This window comes from Ambystoma mexicanum, chromosome 2p, assembly GCF_040938575.1.
Source record: "Ambystoma mexicanum isolate Mex_15411 chromosome 2p, UKY_AmexF1_1, whole genome shotgun sequence".
Taxonomy (NCBI): Eukaryota; Metazoa; Chordata; class Amphibia; order Caudata; family Ambystomatidae; genus Ambystoma; species Ambystoma mexicanum.
In genome coordinates, this window is record NC_090923.1 from 40,280,335 (window position 1) to 40,304,430 (window position 24,096).

Genomic DNA, 24,096 nt, shown 5'->3' on the forward strand with positions numbered 1-24,096 from the left:
GTCGCACCCCATCCCAGCAGGGAAGAGTCCGTCGTGATTGTCACTAGCGGGCCGGGATACTGAAAGGCTGCGCCCACCGACAGATTGCTGAGAGACGACCACCACACAATGTCCGCTCTCATGAAAATTGGAAAAGGAATCATTTTGGAGTCTCGGTCCACTGCTTGGCGCCAAGAACTCCGAAGAGCCATCTGTGTTCGCCTCATCTTGAGACGAGCAAGAGGAAGAGCGAGCACACAGAAGTCCATGAGGCCAAGAAGCCTCTGGAACCACCAGGCCGACATGCTCTCTGACTGCGCAAACACCCGACACGTGGCCAACAGATCCGCCATTCTGCCCCCGGTCAGATACACTCTGCAGTCTATCGTGTTCCACCGAAAACCCAGGAAAAATCAGGTCGAGAGACAGTCAGAGGATTTTCACCAATTCACCGACAGCCCGAGATGGAACAGGAGCTGGAGGAGAGACGGAAGGTTGCTCAAGGCTGATTGAGGACAAGGACGTCGCAGCAGCCAATCGTCCAAATACGGATACACATGGATACCCTGAAGCCGAAGATCAGCTGTGATAACGGACATCATCTTCGTAAAGACACGCAGTGCTGAGCGGAGGCCAAACGGGAGCACTCGGAACTGGAAGTGCTCCTCCCCCACCGTAAACCGTAGGTATTTCCGATGAAGTCTCCAAATCAGAATATGCATTTAAGCATCCTGAAGGTCCACCACGCTGAGCCAATTGCCCTTCTGTAAAGAGGACTTTCTGATAGGGCGTGATCATCATGAAATTCTCTTGGGATAGAGAGATTGAACTGGGAAAGGTCTAGATTGGTGTACAGGCCCAGCCTGGTTGGGTTTGGGCACCGTAAAAAGCTGGGGGTAGAAGCCCTCCCCTCGTTCCCCTAGGGGAACGGGTTCCACCGCTCTGAGATCCAGCATCTTCTGTATCTCGGCTCTGAGGGAGGGCGACCCCAACTGCTGGAAGGGAGGATTGCAGGGTGGGGGAAGGGGAAGGGGCAAGCAGAAGCCAGCCAGAGCGACTGACAAGACCCACCGGTCCTCGGTGATGGCCTGCCACGCCTCCCAGTGAGACGCAACGCGCCCTCCCACCGGGGTCTCGTGCGAGCGCAGAAAAACTTCATTTAGTTGGTTGATCGGTGGCAGCGCCACCAGAACCTGAAGAGGAGGCTGAGGAACGGGAGAAAAACCTGCCCCGTTGTTGCTGTCGGTGGGAATTTCCTGATTTCCTACGAGACTTCCGATCCAGAAATCCCCTAAAACCAGAGGAAGACAGAGGCTGCGAAGACTTTTTGTGCCCTGAAAGGAGGTTTCACCAAGACAGACAAGGACATGGCGGTCTGTGTGCTATCCTTAGCCTTAGTCAGTTCAACATCTGTCGTTGAGTGAAAAAGCTCCTTGCCATCAAAAGGCAGGTCCAGAACTTTATCCTGCACCTCTTTAGAGAACTTGGTAGCATGCAGCCAAGCCTGGCGAGAGGTGTCCACGGCAATCCCACTTTAAAATCCTCTAATTTATTAGCAGGAATGATTTCCTCAAATTCTGACAGACCTTTCCACATTTTCATATTCGCCCCGACTAATACCAGTTCTGCGTTAGCTTGACGTAACTGCAGGGCTGAATTAGCGAAAATCTTCCTCCCCAAAGAGTCAAGAAGCTTGTCCTCTTTGTCCAGAACCTGCATTGCCGCTGTAGAAGACTATGAAGCGGGTCTGGATTGTATGTAGCAGCAGCCACCATCGTGGAGGAAGGGGGCGGAGACAACGCTAAGGCCACTTCTTCCGAAGAACGGAGCCTATAACGAGCGTCAATCTTTTTGTTAACAAACAGTTGTTAGGGAGAATTCTCTTCGAAGGCTAATTTCTATTACCAATAGAGTCCACCAGCAGCTTTGCAGGATTAGAAGGGTTTATTTTTTTCTCCTGCTAAGAGTGCAACTCTTTCCCACTCAGACATGTTGCTGATGTGTGTTTTAGGCTATTTTGTGTGCTCAGGGTCTATGGGGTTTTTCTCACCCTCATAGGCATCACCTTTTTACAAATGTGTTACACAGCATCCTCAGTACAGTAACACAGGGGTGTCATATCGACCCCCAAACAGACTCCATACCCTGGGACTGACTGTCTCCCAGGGCATGTAAAGTCCCCATTGACTTTACTAGTCAATAGTTATGAACAAAACCAGTACAACCCATCTTACTATGGAGGTACAGGACAGGGTTAATAGGTTTTCCCTGGTGTTCATTTTCAAGAGGGTACCGTCCAGTCCATCTCTCCAAAGTTTCTGGCTGGTGGCAGTGGTTACAACTGTAAATATTCGACCGCAAATATTTCCCTATGGGATTTTCCCATTGTTCGAGGCTACCACATTTACTGACAGCCTCTAACATGCCGCCGGTTTATTTTAAGATTAACTTTACTCCGGTAGGTTTTTATTGCCAGATCTTTGATAATATTTCTTTCTCGTGTCTTTCTCTGAAATCCCAACCCAGGTCGGGGATCCTTTGTTCGTCCTTTTGGTGGGCTTCAGCACAGAATCCCTCCTTTCGGCGCCATTGAGTCTGGGGTAGACAGTTGAAGGGGAATTGGCACCCTAGGCAACCCAAGTCGCACTCTGTCCTGATAGGCTGGGGGGTTAACCCGCCAGGATAGCCACCTCACTGTGCGAGTGACAGCTAGGCTGTATGAATGGGGGGGGGGGGGGGTTCTGCATAAAAGCAGGGCTCTGAGGACTGGAGGACAAGACGTCGCCACTGGAACTAAGAAACCCGAAGAGGAGAGAAGCTGAAGACATTTGCAACGACTGAACCATCGGTGAAGCCCTGCTGCAGATCCTCACCACTTTTCTCCAACAACTCGAGAAGATCTTCACCTGCAAGAGTCTTCTTCCCTTGAGCTGGTGGGGCCAACCAGTTCGCCAAACACCTGGATAGCCAGGCACCCGTCCACCACGACCGCGATTTAAAGGAGGGTACCTTTTGTTTGGTCTTGGCATCACCGGGGCTGTTTTCATCCCTGGGCAGTGCGGTAACTTGAACCTTCCTCCACCACGAGTCTCTCTCCCTCTGCTGGATCTCCCGAACTGCAAGAACTGCCAGGAACTACTGCCACCACAGGAGCCTCTTTCACTGTCAAGGTACATTTTTCCGCCAGGCCTCCCGTTTCGTTGGGTACTGCTAAAGGTGTTTTAAATCATTTACTTACCTCTTGGGTTGGCTGCCGCTTTCGTCTAACATTATCTTTTTACATCTGCAACCGCCTTTTCAACTCGTTAAACAAAGACTTGACTGCAGCTACTAGAACCGTTTGATCCTGGACACTTGCCTTGTACCATTAACTCTGGCACAGGCCTCTTGACTCTGGCTAAACCTGTTACAACTGCCTTCTCTAGATTACTTTTCACTAACTGTGTTGGTGCACCTAAACTCTTATAACCACCTTTCCTTCCCCTTTCTATATTGCAGAAGTACCATTCTGCTCGGTTTTTACCAAAGTATTGCTTATACTAAAGTATTGCCTTGCCTAACTTGTTCATAATCCAATTGGGAAGTGTTGCTGGTGTGTTTAGGAGTTTTACCCTGTATGACTTGTCCTTTCCCTCCCGCTGAAGAAATTGTTAAGAGTGCCATTTCTGCTTGGTTTACACTGTGCCATTTTGCTCAGTTTTCACTCTTGCACAAACTTGTCTACATTTTAAATAGGGAGTTGTGTATACTTTTCCTGACTGTTTTAACTTGCTTTAATGATAGTGATTTGTGTGTGAACTTAAGAGTGTGTAAAATAAATATATTTATTCTTTTTGATACAAAGCTTTGGTCAGTGTTTCCTTGTTCCATAGTATTGTAGCCCTATTGTGTAAACCCTGAATACTGCTCATCTCCCTCTTGAGATAAGTGACTTCTTAGCCACAGCTACCAACTAAATCTTTGTGGTACAGACTGATAGCAGAGGGGATTTATTGCATATACCTGTAGCCTTAACCTTCTGTAGTGCTCCCTAAGTAAACTGCATAGGATTCTGCCTAACAGTCCAGAGTGTGGTTTCTCCCAGACTTTACGGACCTCGGCTAAAACGTCCTTTTGCAAGAACAAGCCGGTGTGCTCCAAAGGAGACCAGGTGAACGCCCCCAAAAGCACGCCTTCCTGCGGAGCGGGTGCCTCGGGTACTGGAACATCCAACAAGCACATCATGTCCAGCACCCAGTCGTGAAAAGCTCGGACAGAGGGGCTGGTTTACGCTGTCCTGATCGCCCTGTACGTCGTCCGACAGGTCCGGATGAGGCCGAGTGCATCCGGCACAACAATAGCCTTGTCCACTGGGGACAACGGAGGCGGGGGTGGAAGAGTTGGGGAGGCCCAGCCGGTAAGGGTGGCGCCGGCGGAACCACGGGAACCACAGCTGGGACAGTCGGCGCGGGCAGACATATCTCCCTAAACAGGCCTCGAAAATATTCCTTGATGGGGTCGGAATGCATAGGCTTGCTGAAAAAGGCATCTGCCAATGATTTTGGCGCAACTAGAGGAAGCCAATAATGAGCGAGGTAATTCCAGGGGCGCAAGGGAGAGGGTTGCCAAGAGGGCACTTCCCCACTGGTGTTCACATAAATCTTGGGTGCCGATGCTGCATAAAGCGAGGCACTGTGCCAGTAGGGGCATCGAGCGTTCCAGTCAAACTGGACGAAATGGATGTGCACAAGGAAGCCGATGTTCGCCTGAAAAACCACCATCTACCCCTAGGGCCGATGGCGTAGTTGTAAGGGATGTATCCAAAATGGCCGCCATGGTCTTGGCGGGAACGGCCGCCAGTTTGTCGGCACCTGAGAACTGCGACACGTGTGGAAGTGAGGCAGGGTTCTTCATTTTAGCCTAAACACAAGGAACCTCGGCCGAACGGGTGCTGTGTGGCCTAGGATGTTTCTGTGACATTCTATCAGCCAAACTAGCCTTAAAAGGAAGGACCTCGGCACTGCCGGTAACAGAGGGACTAAGGTCCAAGACCTCACTCTGTGCCCCCTCAACAGATCTGGAGTCACCACTAGAGCGGGAACAACGAGGAACACACCTCACCGACGAGACCTTAACAGGCCTCACAGAACTGTTGGTCACCTTAGCCTCCAAACGAGGGACCTCGGCCTCTAGCCCCGTAAAAGCCCCTTCACCTAGGGCCTCAAACTTCCGTTTGGTATCAACAGCCTCAACTGAGGCCTCAGGGCGTACCCCAGTTTTTTTACGGGAAGCTCCACTCAAGGAGACCTCGAAGCAAGCACCGGTATCCAACGCCTCAGTAGAACTGGCCCACAAATAGTCCCCACAGGAGGAGCCTTGGAATGTAATCCGGTGTAAATAGGCCCCTCAAGGAAGTCCTCGGAGAAATCTCGTGTATGGTTTTTAGGCCTGGAAGGCACCTCAGGGAAAGCCCCGGTAATAGAGCTTTTGACGCTCCTCCCGGATCAGCAAGTCCCCTGGCTGGGATGCTCTAAAAACTAAAAGAACTCACCGGGTGTTTCTTCTTCTCGTCGATGAAAGTTTGAAAATGAGCCGGGGAGTACAGTGAAACACCTCCCACTGCTCCAAACGACGTTGAAGTGCCCGGACCAAAAGGGAGAACCAACACTCTAAACAAAGAGGATGGGGATCCGCCCTAGCGAAGCGTCGCTAACAAGAACAACAATTTGGAAAGTCTAGCTGAAACGGCATACACGGACTACGACGCAACCGCTAAGCCAGAGCAAGAGGGGAGGAACTGGAATGAAAAAATCTTCCGAAGATGCAAGTGCGTCCAGTCCCAAGTGAGCGGAGAAAAGGACTGATGGGTGTGCGCTAGGCAGAGCTAAGATGGGCAGGTTTATGGCCGCGTGCGGTACCCCACGTAAAAAGAAAGGAAGGACAATTTTTTCTTTTAAAAAATGTGATGCTTTTTAAAATGTGCTCCGGTCCCATCCCACAGGACGGCGGAATGTCCCATAAGTATGGAGGAAAGGGGACGGGACGTTGGAGTAAGCCATGCATGGGCCACTGCATCAAAGAGTATTTATGTTTTAGTTTTTTGTAGATGTGGGTGATGTCAGAACAATTCATGCACAAATAATCAACACATTTGGGTCAATAGATTGTTGCAAATGTAACAGAACATGTACCAGATTCTGTTCACTAGCATCTTTTGATGTGTAAAGAGGATTGTGATCGCTTCATCAACGTAAATAGATGTAGGTTGGTTGCCAAAATCTCTCCCTAGTGTGGAGAAGATTCTCCAGCCTGAACATTTGTGTATGATAGCTGAAACGAATACCTAATGTATCGGGAAAAAAAGGGGGCGTCAATGTTCTGAACATTTTGCAGTGTCTCGATATTCTCTGGCCCTTTTTATACTTTTAATTCTATTGTCAATCAATGTGTTGGTTATGCCACTAGGAATAGAAATGTTTTATTAAGTAGATTTTGTAAACAAAATAAATTCAATTGATTTTTGAGACGACCTCCATGTTGTGCCAGATGCCCAACTGATGCATATTTGTGTGGGTAGGAATGAATATTGGTAATAACGTCCAATCAAACAGCTCAAACAACTACCAACCAAGCAATAGTCCTGAAAAGAAAGATTAACAAACGTACTCCTTGTAGTGACTACCTTACTCCTAGTCCATAGTCCCCTTCCCTCCACACTTGCGGGAAATTCCATCCTTCGGGATGGGACGGAGCACTTTTTTTTTAATAAGCATCAAACATTTAAATTGTTGTCCTGCTCTTTTTACGCGGGGTACCGCACGCGGCCATAACCCTGCCCTCCTGAGCTCCGACCCACGCATCGCCCTTCAGTCCTTTTCTATCGTCAGGTCTGCGACCATTTAAGCAATAAAATGGAGGAAAGCGGACTATGGACTAGGAGTAATGTAATCATTACGGTGACTAACTTTGTTATACTCCTACGTCCCATCTACTTTCCTCCATACTTGAGGGAGATTCCAAAGCACTCCTCACAGGTAATATAGGTGGAAGGAACCTCCTTACGGAAAGGTTTTTAAGAACAGCCTGGCCGAATTGTGCATCAGCCCTGGAGCTCAGGTCCAAGCAGTAATGCTTACAAAAAGCTGATGGGGAAGCCCAAATAGCCGCCTTGGCAATGGTTTCCCTCGGTACATATTTTTGGAAGGCAACAACAGCCGCTTTGCCATGTACAAGATGGGCATGAATGCCCTTCGGAGGTTGAAGGCCCTGAATGGTATACACTTCTGAACTACAGGAGGCAATCCATTGGGAGACGATAGCCTTTGAAGCAGGTTTCCCTTTCGGGTCTCCGAACGTAACAAAGAATCGAGAGGAACCCGAGTTCAGTTCTGTCCAGATAAAACTTCAGTGATCGCCTGACATCTAAATTGTGTAATACTCTCTCTGCATCTGAGTCGGGTTAGGAAAAAAAGACAGGTAATGAGATCGATTGATTCAAATGAAGATCGGTTACTACTTTAGAAAGGAAAGAAGGATGAGTGCGGAGCACTACCTTATCCGTATGGAAGGTGAGGAACAGATGTTCCACAGACGAAGCTTGAAGTTAGCTTACTCGTCTTGCCGAAGTCACTGCAATAAAAAATGCAACCTTCCATGAAAGGTACTTTAGATCCGCCGTAGACATGGGTTCAAATGGTTTATAGCATGAGGCGGTGAGGACCACATTTAAATCCCACTTTGGATGATGGTTGCGTCGCGGTGGAAAAATATGTAATAGACCTGCGAAATGCCTTTTTATGACTGGGTTCGTCAAAGAAAAGGAACAGCTGTCAGTGGACAGGTAGGCGGCAATAGCCGACAAATAAGTCCTACAAGACATTAATGTCCGAAACTGCCAAATGGGATATGAACGAAACGACAGTGTCAATCGTAGCATGTCTGGGGTCCAGCTGCTTAGCTAAACACCAGAAACAAAAAAAACGGAACCACTTGCTCCTATACTGAGACCTCGTAGGGTGTTTCCTGACTGCATCGATAATGCGCATATCGTCCACAGACAGGTTAAACTGTGCTAAGGATTTGAATTCAGGAACCAGGCCGCCAAGCTGAATGTGGGGAGGGGTGCCACATTTGCTAATCGCGATGGTGAAGAAAAATGGGAATGAACAGCAGTCTGATCAGAGGACAAATTGACAGATGCTGAAGTTCCGAGAACCTGAATCTGCTGGCCCCCAAGGAGCTATGAATAGGAGAATGCAATTCGATGTATTCCTGAGCTTGCAGAGCGACCGATGAATTAGAGGCGGAAAGGCATATGCCTTCACGTTGTGCCACGGAATCTCGAGAGCATCTCCTAGAGAGGAGGCCCCAAGTCCGTTCCTGGATGCATAGAGAGGAAGCTTCCTGTTTGTAGCAATCGCAAAGAGATCCAGTTCTGGAGTGGCCCTTTGGCGAAAGATGGTGGAGAGCACCTCCATGGTCAGTTCCCACTCATAGCTGGCCGCTGTCTGTCGGCTGAGTGAGTCTGCAGTCACATTGAATTGCCCCGGAATGTGTACCGCCAGTAGCCAAATGCTGTGCTGGATGGCCCATTCCCAAATCTGAATGGCAAGGTTCACAAGAAGTGGTGACTTGGTACTACCCTGCTTGTTGATATAAAACATCGACACAGAGTTGTCTGTGAGGACACAGACCAACCGGTTTGTAATGGATGGTTGGAAAGCTCTAAGCGCCAGAAATACAGCCAGGAGTTCCAAATAATTTATATAAACTGCCTGTCCTGCGGCGTCCATAGATCAAAAACTGGTACATGATCCAGCGTCACGCCCCACCCCAGAAGGCGTGAGGCTGTGGTAATGATCAGCTACGGGCAGGGCTCCTGAAAGCAGGCCCCCAATGTAAGAATGTTGGTCAAAGACCACCATAGAAGGTCCATAATCATGCAGGATGGAACTGGGATCATCTTGGAATCTGGGTCCGAAGCCTGACACCAAGAGCTCCGAAGAGCCAGCTCGTACGCCTCATTTTGAGATGCGCAAGGGGAAGAGCAAATACGCACAAGCACATGAGGCTCAGAAGTCTCTGGAGCCACCAAACCGTGATGTGCTCTGACTGGATGAAGAGCTGACACGTGGCGAATAGATCCGCAATCCTGTGCACCGTCAAATACACCCTGGAGTCGATCGTGTTCCAACGGAAACCCAGGAAAATCAGGTCTTAGGAGACCGTCATGGAAGATTTCTGCCAGTTCACCGACAGCCCAATATGGAACAGGAGCTTGATGAGGGACTGGATATCGCTCGAAGCAGTCGGACAAGGGCTACGCGTCCTGAAGATCCACTACACTGAGCCAGTCACCCTTCCGAAGAGGACGTTATTTGGCAGGGTGTGATCATCTTGAATTTCTCTTGGGGAAGAGAAAAGATGAACTGGGAAAGGTCGAGGATGGTGCGCAGGCCAGCCTGGTTGGGTTTGGGCACTGAACAGACAAGAGTAGTAGCCCTCCCCTTGTTCCCTGAGGGGAACAGGTTCCACCGCCATGAGGTCTAGAAGCGTTTGAACCTCAGCTCTGAGGAAGGGTGTCCCGATCTGTTGAAAGGGAGGGTTAAAATGTGGGGTAGGGTGGAGGTGCAAGCGAAAGCCCACCCGAGCGATGGCCAAAACCCACCGGTCTTCGGTTATGGTCTGCCACGCCTCCAGATGAGATTCGTCCTGCCACTGGAGTCTTGTGCGACCTACAAAAAATATTCTGCAGATTTGTCGGCAGGTAGACTACGTGCCCTTGGAGAGGAGGCTGATGGGCGAGAAAAAAAACTACCACGTTGTTGTTTGACGGGTGCCGCCAACCGTAGTTTGAGTTGTGCGGGCGCAAACAGCTGTCCTGAAACCCGCTGAAGCCAGAGAAGGATCAAGACCGAGACGCCTTCCTCTGTGTATAAAGGGCCTTAGCTGTAACATTTGTCAGGACCAACAGAGATTTGGGTGCTCGCCTTGGTCTTTGTAAGTTTGTCACCCATAGAAGAATGAAACAATTCCTTGCCGACAAAGGGAAACTCCAGAACCTTATGTTGCACCTCCTTATAAACTTTGTCGCATGGAGTCACGCCTGGTGGGAGGTGTCAATTCCCACCATCAGGGCTCGAGCTGAGGTATCCACATGGTGTGCTGCAGCTTTCAGAAGATCTTGTGCCAACACCCTGGCGTCCGACAAACCGGCTTTGAAGTCGTCTAGCCTATCTGCAGGAATACACTCCTGGAAATCGGCCAATTCCTTCCACAGCTTCATATTAGCTGCAGCCAGGACCAGCTTCGGTTTTTGCTTGGCGAAGTTGCAGTGCTGAGTTGGCAAAGACTTTCTTGCCCAAGGAGTCCAGAATCTTGTCTTCCTTGGAGAGAATCTGAGCCGCAGCCATAGAGGTTGCAGAGGCCGGCCTGAAGAGAAGCGTGGCCGCAGCTACCACCGTCGAGGAGGGAAGATGACAAGACGCCAAGGCCATCTCTTCAGAGTTGTGGAGCCTGTAACGGGCGTCTATTCTCTTAATATGTAGACCGATGTGGGGCTTATCCTAGACCTTGCGGGCCTCAGCCAAACGTCCTTCTGGAGGAATAGGCCAGTGCGCTCTTGTGGTGATAAAGTGAATGCTCCCGAAAGCACCCCCTCCTAAGGAAAGGGGTCCTCAGGTGCTGGAATGACGAGCAGGGCCATCATATCCAGGACCCGGTTATGGAATGCTCTGACAGAGCGGGGCAGCTCATCGCTATCCTGATCTGCTTGAGGGTCATCCAGCAAATCAGGAGCAGACGGCTGCACCGCCGCAGGTTTTAAAGTGCTATCCCGTTCTACTGGTGTCTTCCCTATCGGAGACAGCAGGGGTAGGGGAGGAAGAGCTGGAGGCAGACTAAGAGGAAGAGGTGGTACCACCGCAGGAGCTTGCTGGAGTCCCCAGAGTGGAAGGTGGAGGCGGAGGTTCAGGGTAGATTTCCTTGAAAAGACTCTTAAAATACTCCTTCATGGTGTCAAAGTGCATGAGCCTATGAAATTTCCTGAAAAATGTATCCTCTGACGAAGATTTTGGTGCTGGGATAGGTAGAGGCCTCTCATATTGGGCACACCCCCACAAGTTTGTCACCCATAGAAGAATGAAACAATTCCTTGCCGACAAAGGATGGTTGCCAGGAAGGCCCACCACCAATCGGGTCCGCATAGAACAGTGGAGTAGAAGTAGGTGGAAGCGAGACAGTATGAGGTAGCGGAATCCGAGCACACCCGTCATAAGAAGGGCAGAACTGATTTTTACCTTCCACCTGAGGTGAAAAAGGCTGTTCAGCCCCAAAATTAAGGTGCCCAGCACCCGCCGTCAAGAATGTAGGTGTAAGGAAAGAATCCAAAATGGCCGCCGTGGACCATGAGGGTTGGGCCACAATTTTGTAGATGCCTGAAGAGAACTGCGTCACTTGTGCAGATGAGGCAACCGTCTCCTCAGGCTGGTCAGGGGACTTAAGCAACACCTTAGACTTGACGCAAGGATCCTCGGCAGAGCCGGTACTGGGGGGTCTCGGATGTTTACTTGACATCTTGGAGGTGGCCCCAAAATTAGCCTCCAGAAGAGGAACCTCGGCTGAGCCGGTAAAAGAGGAGTTACGGTCTATGACCATCCTCTTTGCCCCCTCGACAGAACCGGTATCACTACGACATCAAGCGCGTGCATGCTGAGGAATGACCCTTACAGGTAAGACCTTCGGAGCAAGTCTCTCGGTTTTGTCAGTACAGACCTTAGCCTCAAAAAGAGGAACCTTGGGTTTAGTCCCGGTATGTGTAAGCCCCCCTCGCAAGGGGCCTAAAGCCGTGGCTTGGTACAGCAAGCTCCATAAAAGGGGGCCTTAGGGCATCTGAAAAGCTCCAGAAACAGAGACTCCGGAGCAAACCCCGGTGTCCAAAGCCCCAGATGAACTGGGCTGAAGTTTAGCACCCGACAGGTGAACCTCGGAACGTGGTCTGTTCTTGGCAAGTCCAACGTAGGAACCCTCGGAGAAAACTCTGGTACGCCCATTAGACCAGCAAGGCACCTCAGGGGAAACCCTGCTGGTAGAGCTGCTCAAGCCCCTCCCAGACCAAGAAGATCCTGTGAAGGAGTCCCCCAGCCGGGGCGCCGTAAAAAAGGAACCGGGCGTCTTTTCTTTTCGTCTATGAAAAACTGAAGATGAGGTGGAGGAACACGCGGAAAGACATCCTCCCACCGAAGAAGACGGCACTGGAGTGCCCGGACGGAAAGGGAATCGCTTCAGAAGCACAAATCCCAGCGGTGGCCCGGCCCTGGACACTCCAAGCAGAGAGAATTGGAATCCGCCCTAGCGAAGCGACGTTCGTATTTAGAACAGGGCACAAAATCCCAGATGTTTCGCCATAGACAGAGGACTATGCGACCACAGAACCGGAGCAGGAGAGCAGGAAAATGGGAACAAGAAAAAACTTCCCAGTGATGCAGGTGCGTCCAGCCCGACCACGCAGTGAAAAGGACTGAAGGGAGATGCAGAGTTTAGGAGGGTGGGGTTACGGCCACGTGCGATACACCGCGTAAAAAGAGCAGGACAAACATTTTCATTTTTTATGCTTTTTAACGAAAGTGCTCCGGTCCCGACGGACGGAATGTCCCGCAAGTATGGCGGAAAGGGGACGGGACATAGGGTAAATTATTTTTAGAATATAGTGCAACACACCATGGATCAATTGTTTTCAGTCTATGTCAAAGTGAAAATGGCAGAGTGTGAGGTGAAACACAAAGGCTGGGTAAAAGGGCAGTTCATCCAACTTTGTCCCACCATGGGTGTCACTGGCACACAAATCTTATAGTAAACAAGGTCACAGTATCCCTGCATCTAGGTATTGGGTGCAATATACCAACAGTCTATACTCATGGGACATACCTAGTCTTCTTGTTTGTGATCCTTTTCATCACACTTGGAACCATTTCTTTTTCAATTCTGTCTGATTCCAGCTTTCCTCGATTTATTTTTTCAGCAGGTTTTCCTTGAGGCTTTTCTCCTTCGGGTTTTCCTTTATCTGGTTTTTGTACTTCAGGTTTTACTTTATCAAGTTTTTCTCCTTCAACTTTTCCCCTCTCGAGTTTTCCCCTCTCAAGTTTTCCTCTATCAAGTTTCTCTTTCTCAAGTTTTCCTCTATCAAGTTTCTCTTTCTCAAGTTTTCCTCTATCAAGTTTTTCTTTCTCAAGTTTTTCTCGTTCAAGTCTTTCTTTCCCTTGTTTATCTTTGTCAAGCCCTTCTTTCCCAAGTACATGTTTGTCAAGCCCTTCTTTCCCAAGTACATGTTTGTCAAGCCCTTCTTTCCCAAGTACATGTTTGTCAAGCCCTTCTTTCCCAAGTACATGTGTGTCAAGTCCTTCTTTCCCAAGTACATGTGTGTCAAGTCCTTCTTTCCCAAGTACATGTTTGTCAAGTCCTTCTTTCCCAAGTACATGTTTGTCAAGTCCTTCTTTCCCAAGTACATGTTTGTCAAGTCCTTCTTTCTTAAGTACATGTTTGTCAAGTCCTTCTTTCCCAAATACATGTTTGTCAAGGGTAGCTTTGTCAAGGGTAGCTTTGACAAGGGCAGCTGTGTCTGGTGCATCTGTTTCTTCTTTATCGGTGTCAAGTTTATCGGCGTCAAGTTCATCTTTGTCAAGTTCATCTTTGTCACATTTTTCTCTCTCAAGTGGGAGATCAAGCGGTTCATCTTCAGGTTTGTCTTCATCGATTGACTCAAACGTATCTTTATCAACTATTTCCATTTCAGGCATTTCTTTGTCAAACTTCTCCCTTTCAGGTTTTTCAAACTTCTCTTTTTTCTCCTTTTTAGGTGGCGGCGGTGTAGCAAATTGTTGTGCGACCTGCTGGGCAACCAGCTGCGAATTTATCCTAGGTTTTCTGGAAAAGAAGTAAAAAAAAGTAAGTTAATTTTCTACTCAATTACAAATTAAATCTCACCACTTTTACACAAATTGACTCAGTATAAAAAGGTATATCAAAACAAGCATGAACACTTTATAAATGTACATTCTATAGACATAGAAGCTGAAGAGGAATGTCATGCACTTTAATAAGATTTGTTTAGTGCTTGTAGACAGAGGTAAGACGATTTGAATTGAGATTTTATGGGAACAGATGCAGAGCTTCAGTTAAGCCGCTCTGTGCTGGCCAGCACACCATGCGTGGAGTGCTAGAAACTGCAATTGTGCCCAAATACAATGCATGGAGAGATTAGTGAAAATGTATGGGCTAAAAGCAGAGGATTGTGCTAGGCGAGAGTAACATAGGAGGCTGATTTGGAAGTTTGACAAGGTGAGGAAGATGGCTTCCCTGGAGGATTTGTGGACTGCTAGGGTGAAACAGTGAGTGACAGCAAGAGTAATGTTCAGCAGTGGATGGGCCCCCAACTTGATAAGCATACCACTGACTGCCTTATCTCCCAACACTGCCGGCTAGCCAAGCTTTCCTTCCCCATTGGACCACACCACAATACTCCTTTCCACTGCCTAAAAGTGTGACTATCCTACTTCATGTGAAGGTAAAGCACATACAAATGGCAAAAAACATTGAACAAAGCATAAACACAACTACTGGTATAAATGCAACAATCCCTCAATCAACGCAAGCCTTCACTCCCACATCAAGGGAAACTTCAACACTTTGCTACAGGAAAAATATTGCCACACGGTTGAGGCCCCACGGCTTCTACTTCATTAATTCACCGAGCCCACTTCCAAACATAGCCCACGTCCATTAAACATCATTTTGGCAGGTTGACCTTAATCACTCCCTGGAAATGTGACCATTGTGCATCCTCAACACAAACACCAGCTTCACCTTCAACCAGAGTCAAAAGCATAAAGGGTCAGTCCCTTCAATGCTCTTAATCCATGCCCCCCCCCACACACACACACAAACACGGAGCAGTTCTAAAGATGGCATAGTGCTTTAAGTGCATACAAGTGTCTGTACACATTCCCTTTCGCTGCTTTGCTTTATTGAGAACCCCGCAACGTGTCTGCATAACCTTAGTTTAGTTTATTTGTAGAGCGCGCCAAGCCCGTAGGCATCTGGGCGCTATGCTTACATGTTACAGATGAGTACAGTAATATATTACAATGTGACAGTTGCAGTTATACATAGACAGTTTAAGGCAGATAATTACATATGTACATACAAATGGTAGGTTCGCTAGGTCAGAAGAACAAGTTACTTCTTACCTGGTAACGTTTTTTCGATGGGATGTTCCTCCGACCTATTCCTTATCTTGATAGATCATCTCCTGCTTGCTGGCCTCGGAATTTTTTTTTCAGTAGAGGCCGCTGCGCTTCGACGTCCCTCGAGCCGATGTCCCTCGACAGCCTCCGTATCGGCGGCGACGTCAACATGCGTATAAAAAGACTCGCGCAGCGTCCGTTGCTCAGTTCCGTTTGGACGTTTAATAGTAGCTTTACATGAATTGGTTATTGACCCTGAAGGAGCGTAAGCTGTAACCACAAGGGAAGTTTTACTGAGGGGATGGATAGGAGGGGCGATAGGGAATGTCGGAGGAACATCCCATCGAAAGAACGTTACCAGGTAAGAAGTAACTTGTTCTTCGAAGGGATTGTGTCCTCTGACGTATTCCATATCTTGATAGACTCCCATAGCAGTGGTGTGTAACTGAAGGTGGGAGTACAATTGCCATGTTTCCCTTCAAGAATGAACAGAGTGTAACACAGCTTTGCCAAATCTAGTCTCTTGGCTAGAGGAGGAATCCAGGTTGTAAAACTTTGTGAAGGTATGTGCAGACGACCATGTGGCAGCCGCACATGTCTGGAATCGGTACCCCTCTTTGGAGGGCCGAAGAGGCTGCGATACCCCTGGTTGAATGAGCCCTAAGATTTTGAGGAGGTTCTTTCCCTGCCAGTTTGTAACATTCCAGAATGGCCAAAATAATCCATCTAGAAATGGTTTTATCGGTAATCCAAATGTGTGCCCTGAGTAACCTACGAACAGTTGGTCTGCTTGCATAATCCTAGCAAGTCTGCTGATGTAAAAGCTCAAAGCCCGCCTTGGGGCCAGCCTATGTAGCCTTTCTTCCTCTTTCCCTGGATGGGGAGTAGGATAGAATGAAGGTAAGGTAGTGATGTGGAATTCAGAAACCACCTTTGGGAGGAAATTAGGCTTCACCTGTAGGACAACTTTGTCTTTATGAAAAATTGTATGAGGGGGTTTACAAGATAGAGCTTGTAATTCGCTCACCCTCCTAGCAGATGTCAATGCCACTAATAAGACAGTTTTAAGGGTGAGAAATCGTAACGAACAAGAGTGAAGTGGTTCAAAAGGAGTAACCATCAGGAAATTTAAGACTAAATTTAAGTCCCATAAGGGAACTTGGAATGGTCTTGGAGGATAGACATTGGTTAATCCAATCAGAAATTGAATTACTACGGGTAACTTGGAATACGATGGCTCCTCTGCAGTGCGCTTGAACATAGATAGCGCTGCGAGATAGCCCTTGATAGTGCCAACCTGAAGGCCCGAATTTGCCAAATAGAGTAGAAAAGATAACACCGTTGGTGTACCACATGAAAAGGGATCAATATTCTTTTCTCTACACCAGCTGCAAAATTTGTTCCAACGGCAGCGGTATAAAGACTTTGTTGCTGGCCTTCTGGCCGAAAGCAACACCTCCATGACGTCATCTGGTAGGTCCCAATCCTTGTATCTCAACCTTTCAGATACCAAGCGTGAAGGTTGAGGGTTCTGATGTCTGGATGGAGAACCTGACCTCCCTTCTGTGAGAGAAGATTCTCCTTGAGTGGAAGACGAATTGGAGGGCAGATGGACATGTCCAGACGGTCTGGGTACCACGTTCTCCTGGCCCAGTCTGGGGCAATTAGGATCATGGCTTTCCGGGACCTTCTCAACCTCCCGATCATTTGAGGAATGACAGGGACTGGAGGAAACGCGTACAGAAGTGGAAACTCCCAGTCCACTACGAACACGTCCCCTAGAGCTCCTCTCGGGGGAAATTCCCATGAACAAAACAGATCGTACTTCCTGTTGGTACTGGTGGCGAACAGATCCACTTGAGGGGTTCCCCAAAGGGCGAAGATCTCCTGAAGGACTTCCTGAGCTAGTTCCCACTCGTGGGAGACTGTACCCTGCCTGCTCAGAGCGTCCGCAGTCAAGTTCTTCTCTCCGGCTAGGTGAAATGCCGATAGAGCGATTCCTCCTTGAATTGCCCAAAACCAGAGCTGCATTGCCTCTCTGCACAGTGGCAGTGATCCCACGCCTCCTCTTTTGTTGAGGTAGTGCATGGCCACTGTGTTGTCCGTCATTATCAGGACATTTTTCCCCTGTACAGATGACAGAAAAGCCTTCAGCGCTAGTCTGATTGCTCTCAGCTCTAACAGGTTGATATGTAGTCTGGACTCCGATAGAGACCAACGACCGCTGATGGTCAGGTCGTTGGTATGGGCTCCCCCACCCAGTGAGTGAGGCATCCGTTACTACTGTTATCTCCAGCCATGGTTGCCAAAACAGTTCTCCTTTCAAAATGTTCTCCTGACAGGCCCACCACTGAAGGTCTTGAGCCACCTTGTCCGGAACCTGAAGGAGATCTGTCATTCTCCCTGGGAATTGCGACCACTGAGTTCTTAGTGCCCACTGAAGAGATCTCATTCTCAGGCGAGCCTCTGGCACAAGGAAGATGCAGGAAGCCATGAGGCCTAGAAACCTCAAAAAAGTCAAAAGTTGGTAACGTTGGGCATTTTGAAACTTGGTGACCATCTGCAGAATATCTTGAGCCCTCACCTCAGGTGGCAAGGCTTTTCCCAGCGAAGTGTCCAGGACCGCTCCAATGAACTGGAGTCTCTGTGATGGTATCATCTGTGACTTCTTTAAATTGAGGGAGAAGCCCAGTTTGTGAAGGAAGTGGCAGACATAATCTAGCTGGATCTGAGCTTGTTCCGGAGATACAGCTCTGATCAGCCAATCGTCCAGGTAGGGGTAGACGTGAATCCCTTCCCTCCTTAGACTTGCAGCCACTACCGCCATTAGCTTGGTGAAGACCCTCGGGGCGGAGGTCAGCCCAAATGGCAGAACTCCAAATTGATAATGAGAGCCGCCAATTGCGAACCTCCGGTATTTCCTGTGTTTGAGATGGATTGGCACATAGAAATAAGCATCCTGAAGGTCCAGAGATACCAGCCAGTCCCGGAGCTGGAGGGCCTGAAGGATCTGAGAGAGAGTTACCATCTTGAACTTGTCCTTCCTGAGGAACTTGTTCAATTCTCGTAAGTCCAAGATAGGTCTCAGTCCTCCGTCCTTCTTCGAAATTAGGAAGTGGGGGGGGGGGGGGGGGGAGTACCAGCCCTTGTTCCTCTCCGCTACAGGTACCGGTTCTATGGCACCTTTCTCCAGCAGGTCTACAATTTCCTGCAGAAGGAGCAGATCTGGAACTTTCAGAGAGCTGTTCCCCGGTGGATGACTGAGGAATGCATAGAAAAGGCAGGCAGTAACCTTGGGCAACTGTCTCCAATGCCCAAGCATCTGACGTAATAGCCTGCCATTCCATCAGATGTTGAGTTAGCCTGCCCACTACTGGTGTCTTGTGAGGAGAGTCCTCAGAGTGATTTAGAGGTGGCTGATGCAGATGGGTAAAGAGGCACCTGCTGTTGCTGCTGCGGCTTTTGTATTTTTACCCTGTCCACCTCGGATGAATCTTTTTTGACCTCTTTGAACAGACTGTCCTCTGCCTTTTCCGAATGCGGAATAAAAGCAAAAGGACTTACCTCTCCAAGAGGTTCCTGAGGGGCGATATGGCGTTTGACGGATTGCAGCTCCCAGGGATTTTGCTGCTGCTTTGGATGTAACTTTTCTAGGCTGTCATCCGCTTTCTTACCAAACAAAGAAGAGCCGGCAAAGGGCATATTTAAAAGTCTGGCTTGTACATCTGAAGCAAACCCAGACTTTCGCAACCACGCAAATCTACGGGTTGTAGTACTTGCCGCCATGGCCCTACTGATACTGTCAGCAGAATCAATGCCAGTTTGATGGGATTCGCACATTGCGTCTTTACCATCCTTAATCATGTTTAGAAACGCTACCCTTTCTTCTCCCTCTGGGAGGCAGTCACTGATGAAGCACACTCCAAAAGTGTATGGCTGAACCTTGCGAGCATACAAGTAGCTTTAATAGATTTCAATGCCATGCTACATGCAGAAAAGACTTTCTTAGCCATAGAGTCGTATCTTTTGTCATCCCTGTCCTGTGGGACAGTAGGGTATGCCGATCTACTGCCTGACTCTCTGGAGTTGGATGTTTAGAGAAGAATTCAGGGTCAGTAGCAGATACCCTATATTTGGCTGATAATTTCTTGTTAACCGCCGGGATAACCTCAGCAGTTTCCCAGTTAGCCAATATTTTTCTTTGTAATGCAGCGTGAAATGGAACCACAGGATCCTCCTGTGGGCCTTTAACTAAAAAGTCTGCAAGGTCATCCTGTTGAAATGCAGGTGAAGGTGTAGACCAACCCATGAAATCTATAATCCTTGCCATTAAAATTCTGTAAGGGGTCTCGGCATGTTCCCCTGGGTCTGGTTTGGCAAATTCTACTTCTGGGGAAGTATCTAACCCACTTGCCTCATGTAAGGATTCTCGAAGGTCCTTCAATCTATTTTCCTCAGAGGTAAATTCCTCTGGTTCAGGTGTTGTGGTTCTCTGCAACCCAAAGGGTCTTTCTTGATCCGAATCCGCCCCTTCTTCATAAATTGAAGACAAGGGTCTGAAATAATCAGATCTTGGAAATGGCTTAAATCCCATTTCCAGGGCAGAAGGGGCCAAATTTGTCGTAATTGGTTGAGAAAACGTCAATGTCGTCGACGCGGATGTTAAAGGCTTCGAAGACACCGAAAAAGGCGTCGAGAAGATCGGAAGAGGCCTCGAAGAGCTCGAGAGGATCGGAATCCAACTCGAGGTTGTCGATGACATTCTCGAGGTCGTGTTAGAGGCCCTGGGTATGACCGCTGGCTGTGAGGTAGTGACGGCCGTGAGTTTGTTCTTTATCGGCGTCGAAGACGGCATCGATTCGATCGACCTATGCGTCGATGAGCCCTTCGATAATGGCGTTGATGACGCAGATTAATGCAAAGGGACTTTCGACGATGGCGTTGATGGCACAGTGCCTTTGCTCGAGGGTTTGTGACGCTCTCGAGTAGTTTCTTTCGCCGGGTGCAACGACTCGCAGCGTTTCGATTTTTTGGGTCTTTCACCCAGGGTATCACCCTCAACTGTCTTCGGCGGGGGGGCGAGGCCGCTTTCTCGAAGACGCTAAGCATCCTTTTACGGAATTCCTCCCACTCAGCCTGAGAGCTATGTTTTGTGGGGCAGATGACTCTTTCCGGGGAAACAGAAGACGAGGAAGGGGATCTTCGACATCTCTTACTCGAATGCTTGGATCTCGAAGAGTGGTGGGAACTGCTTCGAGACCTAGAACGAGAATGTATCCTGTGTCGGCGAGGAGACTAATGTCTCGACTCTGCAGAGGAAACTTTCAAAGGAGTTATAACTGTCTTACCTCGCTCAAGCTTCCCCTTACGCTCCTTCAAGGCTTTCGCCGTCATGGACATGTAGTCCTCGCACTCCGAACATTGGTGCGCCGATCCCAGGCACCACAAACAGATCCTGTGAGGATCTGTCAACGACATTTTCTTTCCACAGTCTCGACATTTTTTGAAGCCGGACCGTGGAGTCATCGGTTCGGATGAGGAAGCCATTGCGTAAGTGTTAGTATTCTCTAGGAATAATGAAGAATATAACTGGCTAACGAACTGAGCAACGCGATTCCGAGGCCCACGAAGCACGGAAAAAACGGAACTGAGCAACGGACGCTGCGCGAGTCTATTTATACGCATGATGATGTCGGCACTGATACGGAGGCCCTCTACTGAAAATTGTTTCCGAGGCCAGCAAGCTGGAGATGATTTATCAAGATAAGGAATACATCGGAGGACACAATCCCTTCGAAGTAACAATTATATACAATACAAGTAGATGCAAGGCAACGTGCACCAATGCACAAGTAGACAGGATGGCACAAACAGAGCAAGGCAAAAGTTGTGTAATAACTCTTAAGTGATTATAGTGACAATTACTAATTGGGCAAGAAGGCCTTGTTATACTATGAGGCTGGGTTCATGCTCCAGTAGCCATGCCTTGACATTTTTCTGAATAAGAGATACGAGGGTTCCTCTCCAAGGGAGATAGGGAGGGCATTCCAGTTTTTAGCTGCGAGCACCGGTAAACTGACTCCACCTGCTCTTTGTGGTTTGAATCGTGGGATATTGACACAATGAGTCTGGACAATTCTGGTTGGTCGGGTTGATGTACAGTGAACTATGCTGTTGGAAAGGTGATTAGGAGCCTGGTTAGATAAGCACTTATGGGTGCGGGACAGTGTTTTAAATGAGATTCTTTGCCTGATATTTAGCCAGTTCAGGGTGTGTCTAGTTTCAGAAATGTGTTATTTCTTTGGGAGGTTCAGGGCTGCTCTAATGGCGTTTTGCATAATTTGCATCTTATTAATGTTTTGTTGTGTGGTGCCTAAATATAATAAGGTTACTCACCGTAGTGACCACCTTACTCCTAGTCCATAGTCCCCTTTCCTCCATACTTCTGGGACATTCCTCCGTCCTGTGGGATGGGACCAGAGCACTTTGTAAAAAGCATCACATTTTTCAAAAATGAGTCCTTCCTCTCTTTACGCAGGGTACCGCACGCAGCCGTAAACCTGCCCACCTTAACTTCGCCTAGCGCATCGCCCATCAGTCCTTTTCTATCGCCTTTAAGCAATAACTGAGGAACCTTATTAGAGGGGAAGGCGGGCGGCGGTATGGAGGAAAAAGGACTAGGAAAAAGGACTATGGACTAGGAGTAAGGTGGTCACTACGGTGAGTAACCTTATTATACTCCTACGTCCCGTCCCCTTTCGTCCATACTTTTGGGAGATTCCCAAGCACTCCTCACAGGAATTACAGGTGGATGGAAAACTCCTTACCGAAAAAGGTGTTTAAGCACAGCCTGGCCAAACTGAGCATCAGACCTGGAGCTCAGATCCAAACAGTAGTGTTTACAAAAGGACGATGGAGAGGACCAGGTAGTCGTTTTCGCGATGGTCTCCAAGGGGACATACTTTTGAAAGGCAACAGCAGCTGCCTTGCCCTGTACCAGATGTGCATGAACCCCTTTTGGAGGTTCAAGACCTTGAACAGCGTAAGACTCCATAATACAGGCAGCGATCCACCTGGAGATGGTCGCTTTGGAGGCCTATTTACCCTGTGGATCACCGAAGGTCACCAAGAGTTGAGAACTCCTAAATTCAGATGTTCTGTCCAGATAGAACTTAAGAGCTCTTCTAACATCCAGGCAATGCAAAACTCAGCCTCTGAGGCTGGGTTTGGAAAGAAAACCGGCAAGGAGATTGACTGATTCAGATGAAAAATTGGAGACCTCCTTCTTTCCTTCCAAAAGTGGATTCGTCCTCAGGACAATCTTATCCTTATGAAAAACCAGAAAGGGATGCTCCACTGACAAGGCCTGGAGCTCACTCACACGTCTTGTCACAGCGACCAAGAAGGACACATTCCACGAAAGGTGCTTAAGGTCTACAGTAGCCATTGGCTCAAAGGGCTTATGGCACAAGACCGTAAGGACCACTTTCAGATCCGACGTTGGATGCGGTTTGCGAACAGGAGGGTAAAGACACGTGAGATCCGCAAAGTGCCTTTTAACCACTGGGTTTGCCAGTGAAAAAGAGCACTAATACGTGGATGGGCATGCGGCCACAGCCGAAAGAGAAGTCCTGCATGTCAAGAAATGGATGCCAGACTCTGCTAGATGAGAGACAAAGGACAGCATTGTGTCGATCGTAGCCCCCCTGGGGTCCAGCTATCCAACCAAGCAACCGTGGCAGAACCAAAGCCATTTGCTCCTGTATTGAGATCTCGTCGAGGGCTTCCTGGCCACCTGAATAATACGCATGTTATCAGCGGACAAGTTGAGGTGTTCTTAAGATCTGAACTCAGCCACCATGCCGCCAAGCTGAATGATTGTGGGGAGGGGTGCCACAGCTGCCGATCTCTCTGGTGAAGCAGGTCGGGAACTAACGGAAGCCTGATCGGTGCACACACCGACAGACGCTGAAGCTCTGAAAACCAATTTCTGCCGGCCAGAAGAGAACAGTTCACCGTGCTCCTCAGCTTGCACAGCGTCCAATGAATATTGCACAGCGTCCAATGAATCAGAGGCAGAGAAGCATAGGCTCTCACGTTCAGCCAGGGGATTTCGAGGGCATCCCCCAGAGAGGAGGCTCCAAGCCCGTTCATGGAGGCATACAGGAGAAGTTTCCTGTTTGACGCCGTTGCAAAGAGATCCACTTCTGGAGTGCCCCAACACCGGAAGATTTGCAAGAGGACCTCTAAGTTCAGTTCACACGCGTAGCTGACCATTTTAAGTCGGCTGAGGGCATCGGCAGTAACATTCAGCTGACACGGGATGTGCACTGCCACCAGCCAGATGCCATGCTGAACTGCCCATTCCCATATCTGAATGGTAAGATCCACAAAAGGAGGGGACTTGGTACCCCCTTGCTTGTTATAAAACATGGACACAACATTGTCATTGCGGATCCGAACTACTTTGACAATGACAGGCTGGAACGCTTTGAGCGCCAGGAAGATCGCCAGGAGCTCCAATTGATTTTTATGAAGGAGTTTGTCCTGCGGTGACCAGAGATCAGTAACCTGAAGAAGGTCCAACGTCGCACCCCAACCCAGAAGGGAAGAGTCAGTTGTAATTGTCACTAGAGGGCCGGGGTCCTGAAAGGCCGCACCCACCGACAGATTGCTGAGAGACAACCACCACACAAGGTCCGCTCTTATGAAAAATGAGAAAGGAATCATTTTGGAGTCTCAGTCCACTGCTTGGCGCCAAGAACTCCGAAGGACCATCTGTGTTCACCTCATCTTGAGACGAGCAAGAGGAAGAGCCAGCACACACGAGGCCATGACGCCCAGAAGCCCCTGGAACCACCAGGCCGACATGCTCTCTGACTGCGCAAACATCTGCCGC

The 24,096-nt window shown here is 48.7% G+C and overlaps 1 protein-coding gene across 1 annotated transcript in view; it reads right to left on the reverse strand.

Moving 5' to 3' along the window:
• Nucleotides 1-24,096, reverse strand: part of RYBP (RING1 and YY1 binding protein) — a 587,132-nt gene that overhangs the window by 209,005 nt on the left and 354,031 nt on the right. Inside the window, exon 3 of the mRNA XM_069643201.1 lies at nucleotides 12,883-13,878. Within this exon, the coding sequence (XP_069499302.1) occupies nucleotides 12,883-13,878 (996 nt within the window). The remainder of the gene's footprint in view (nucleotides 1-12,882; nucleotides 13,879-24,096) is intronic.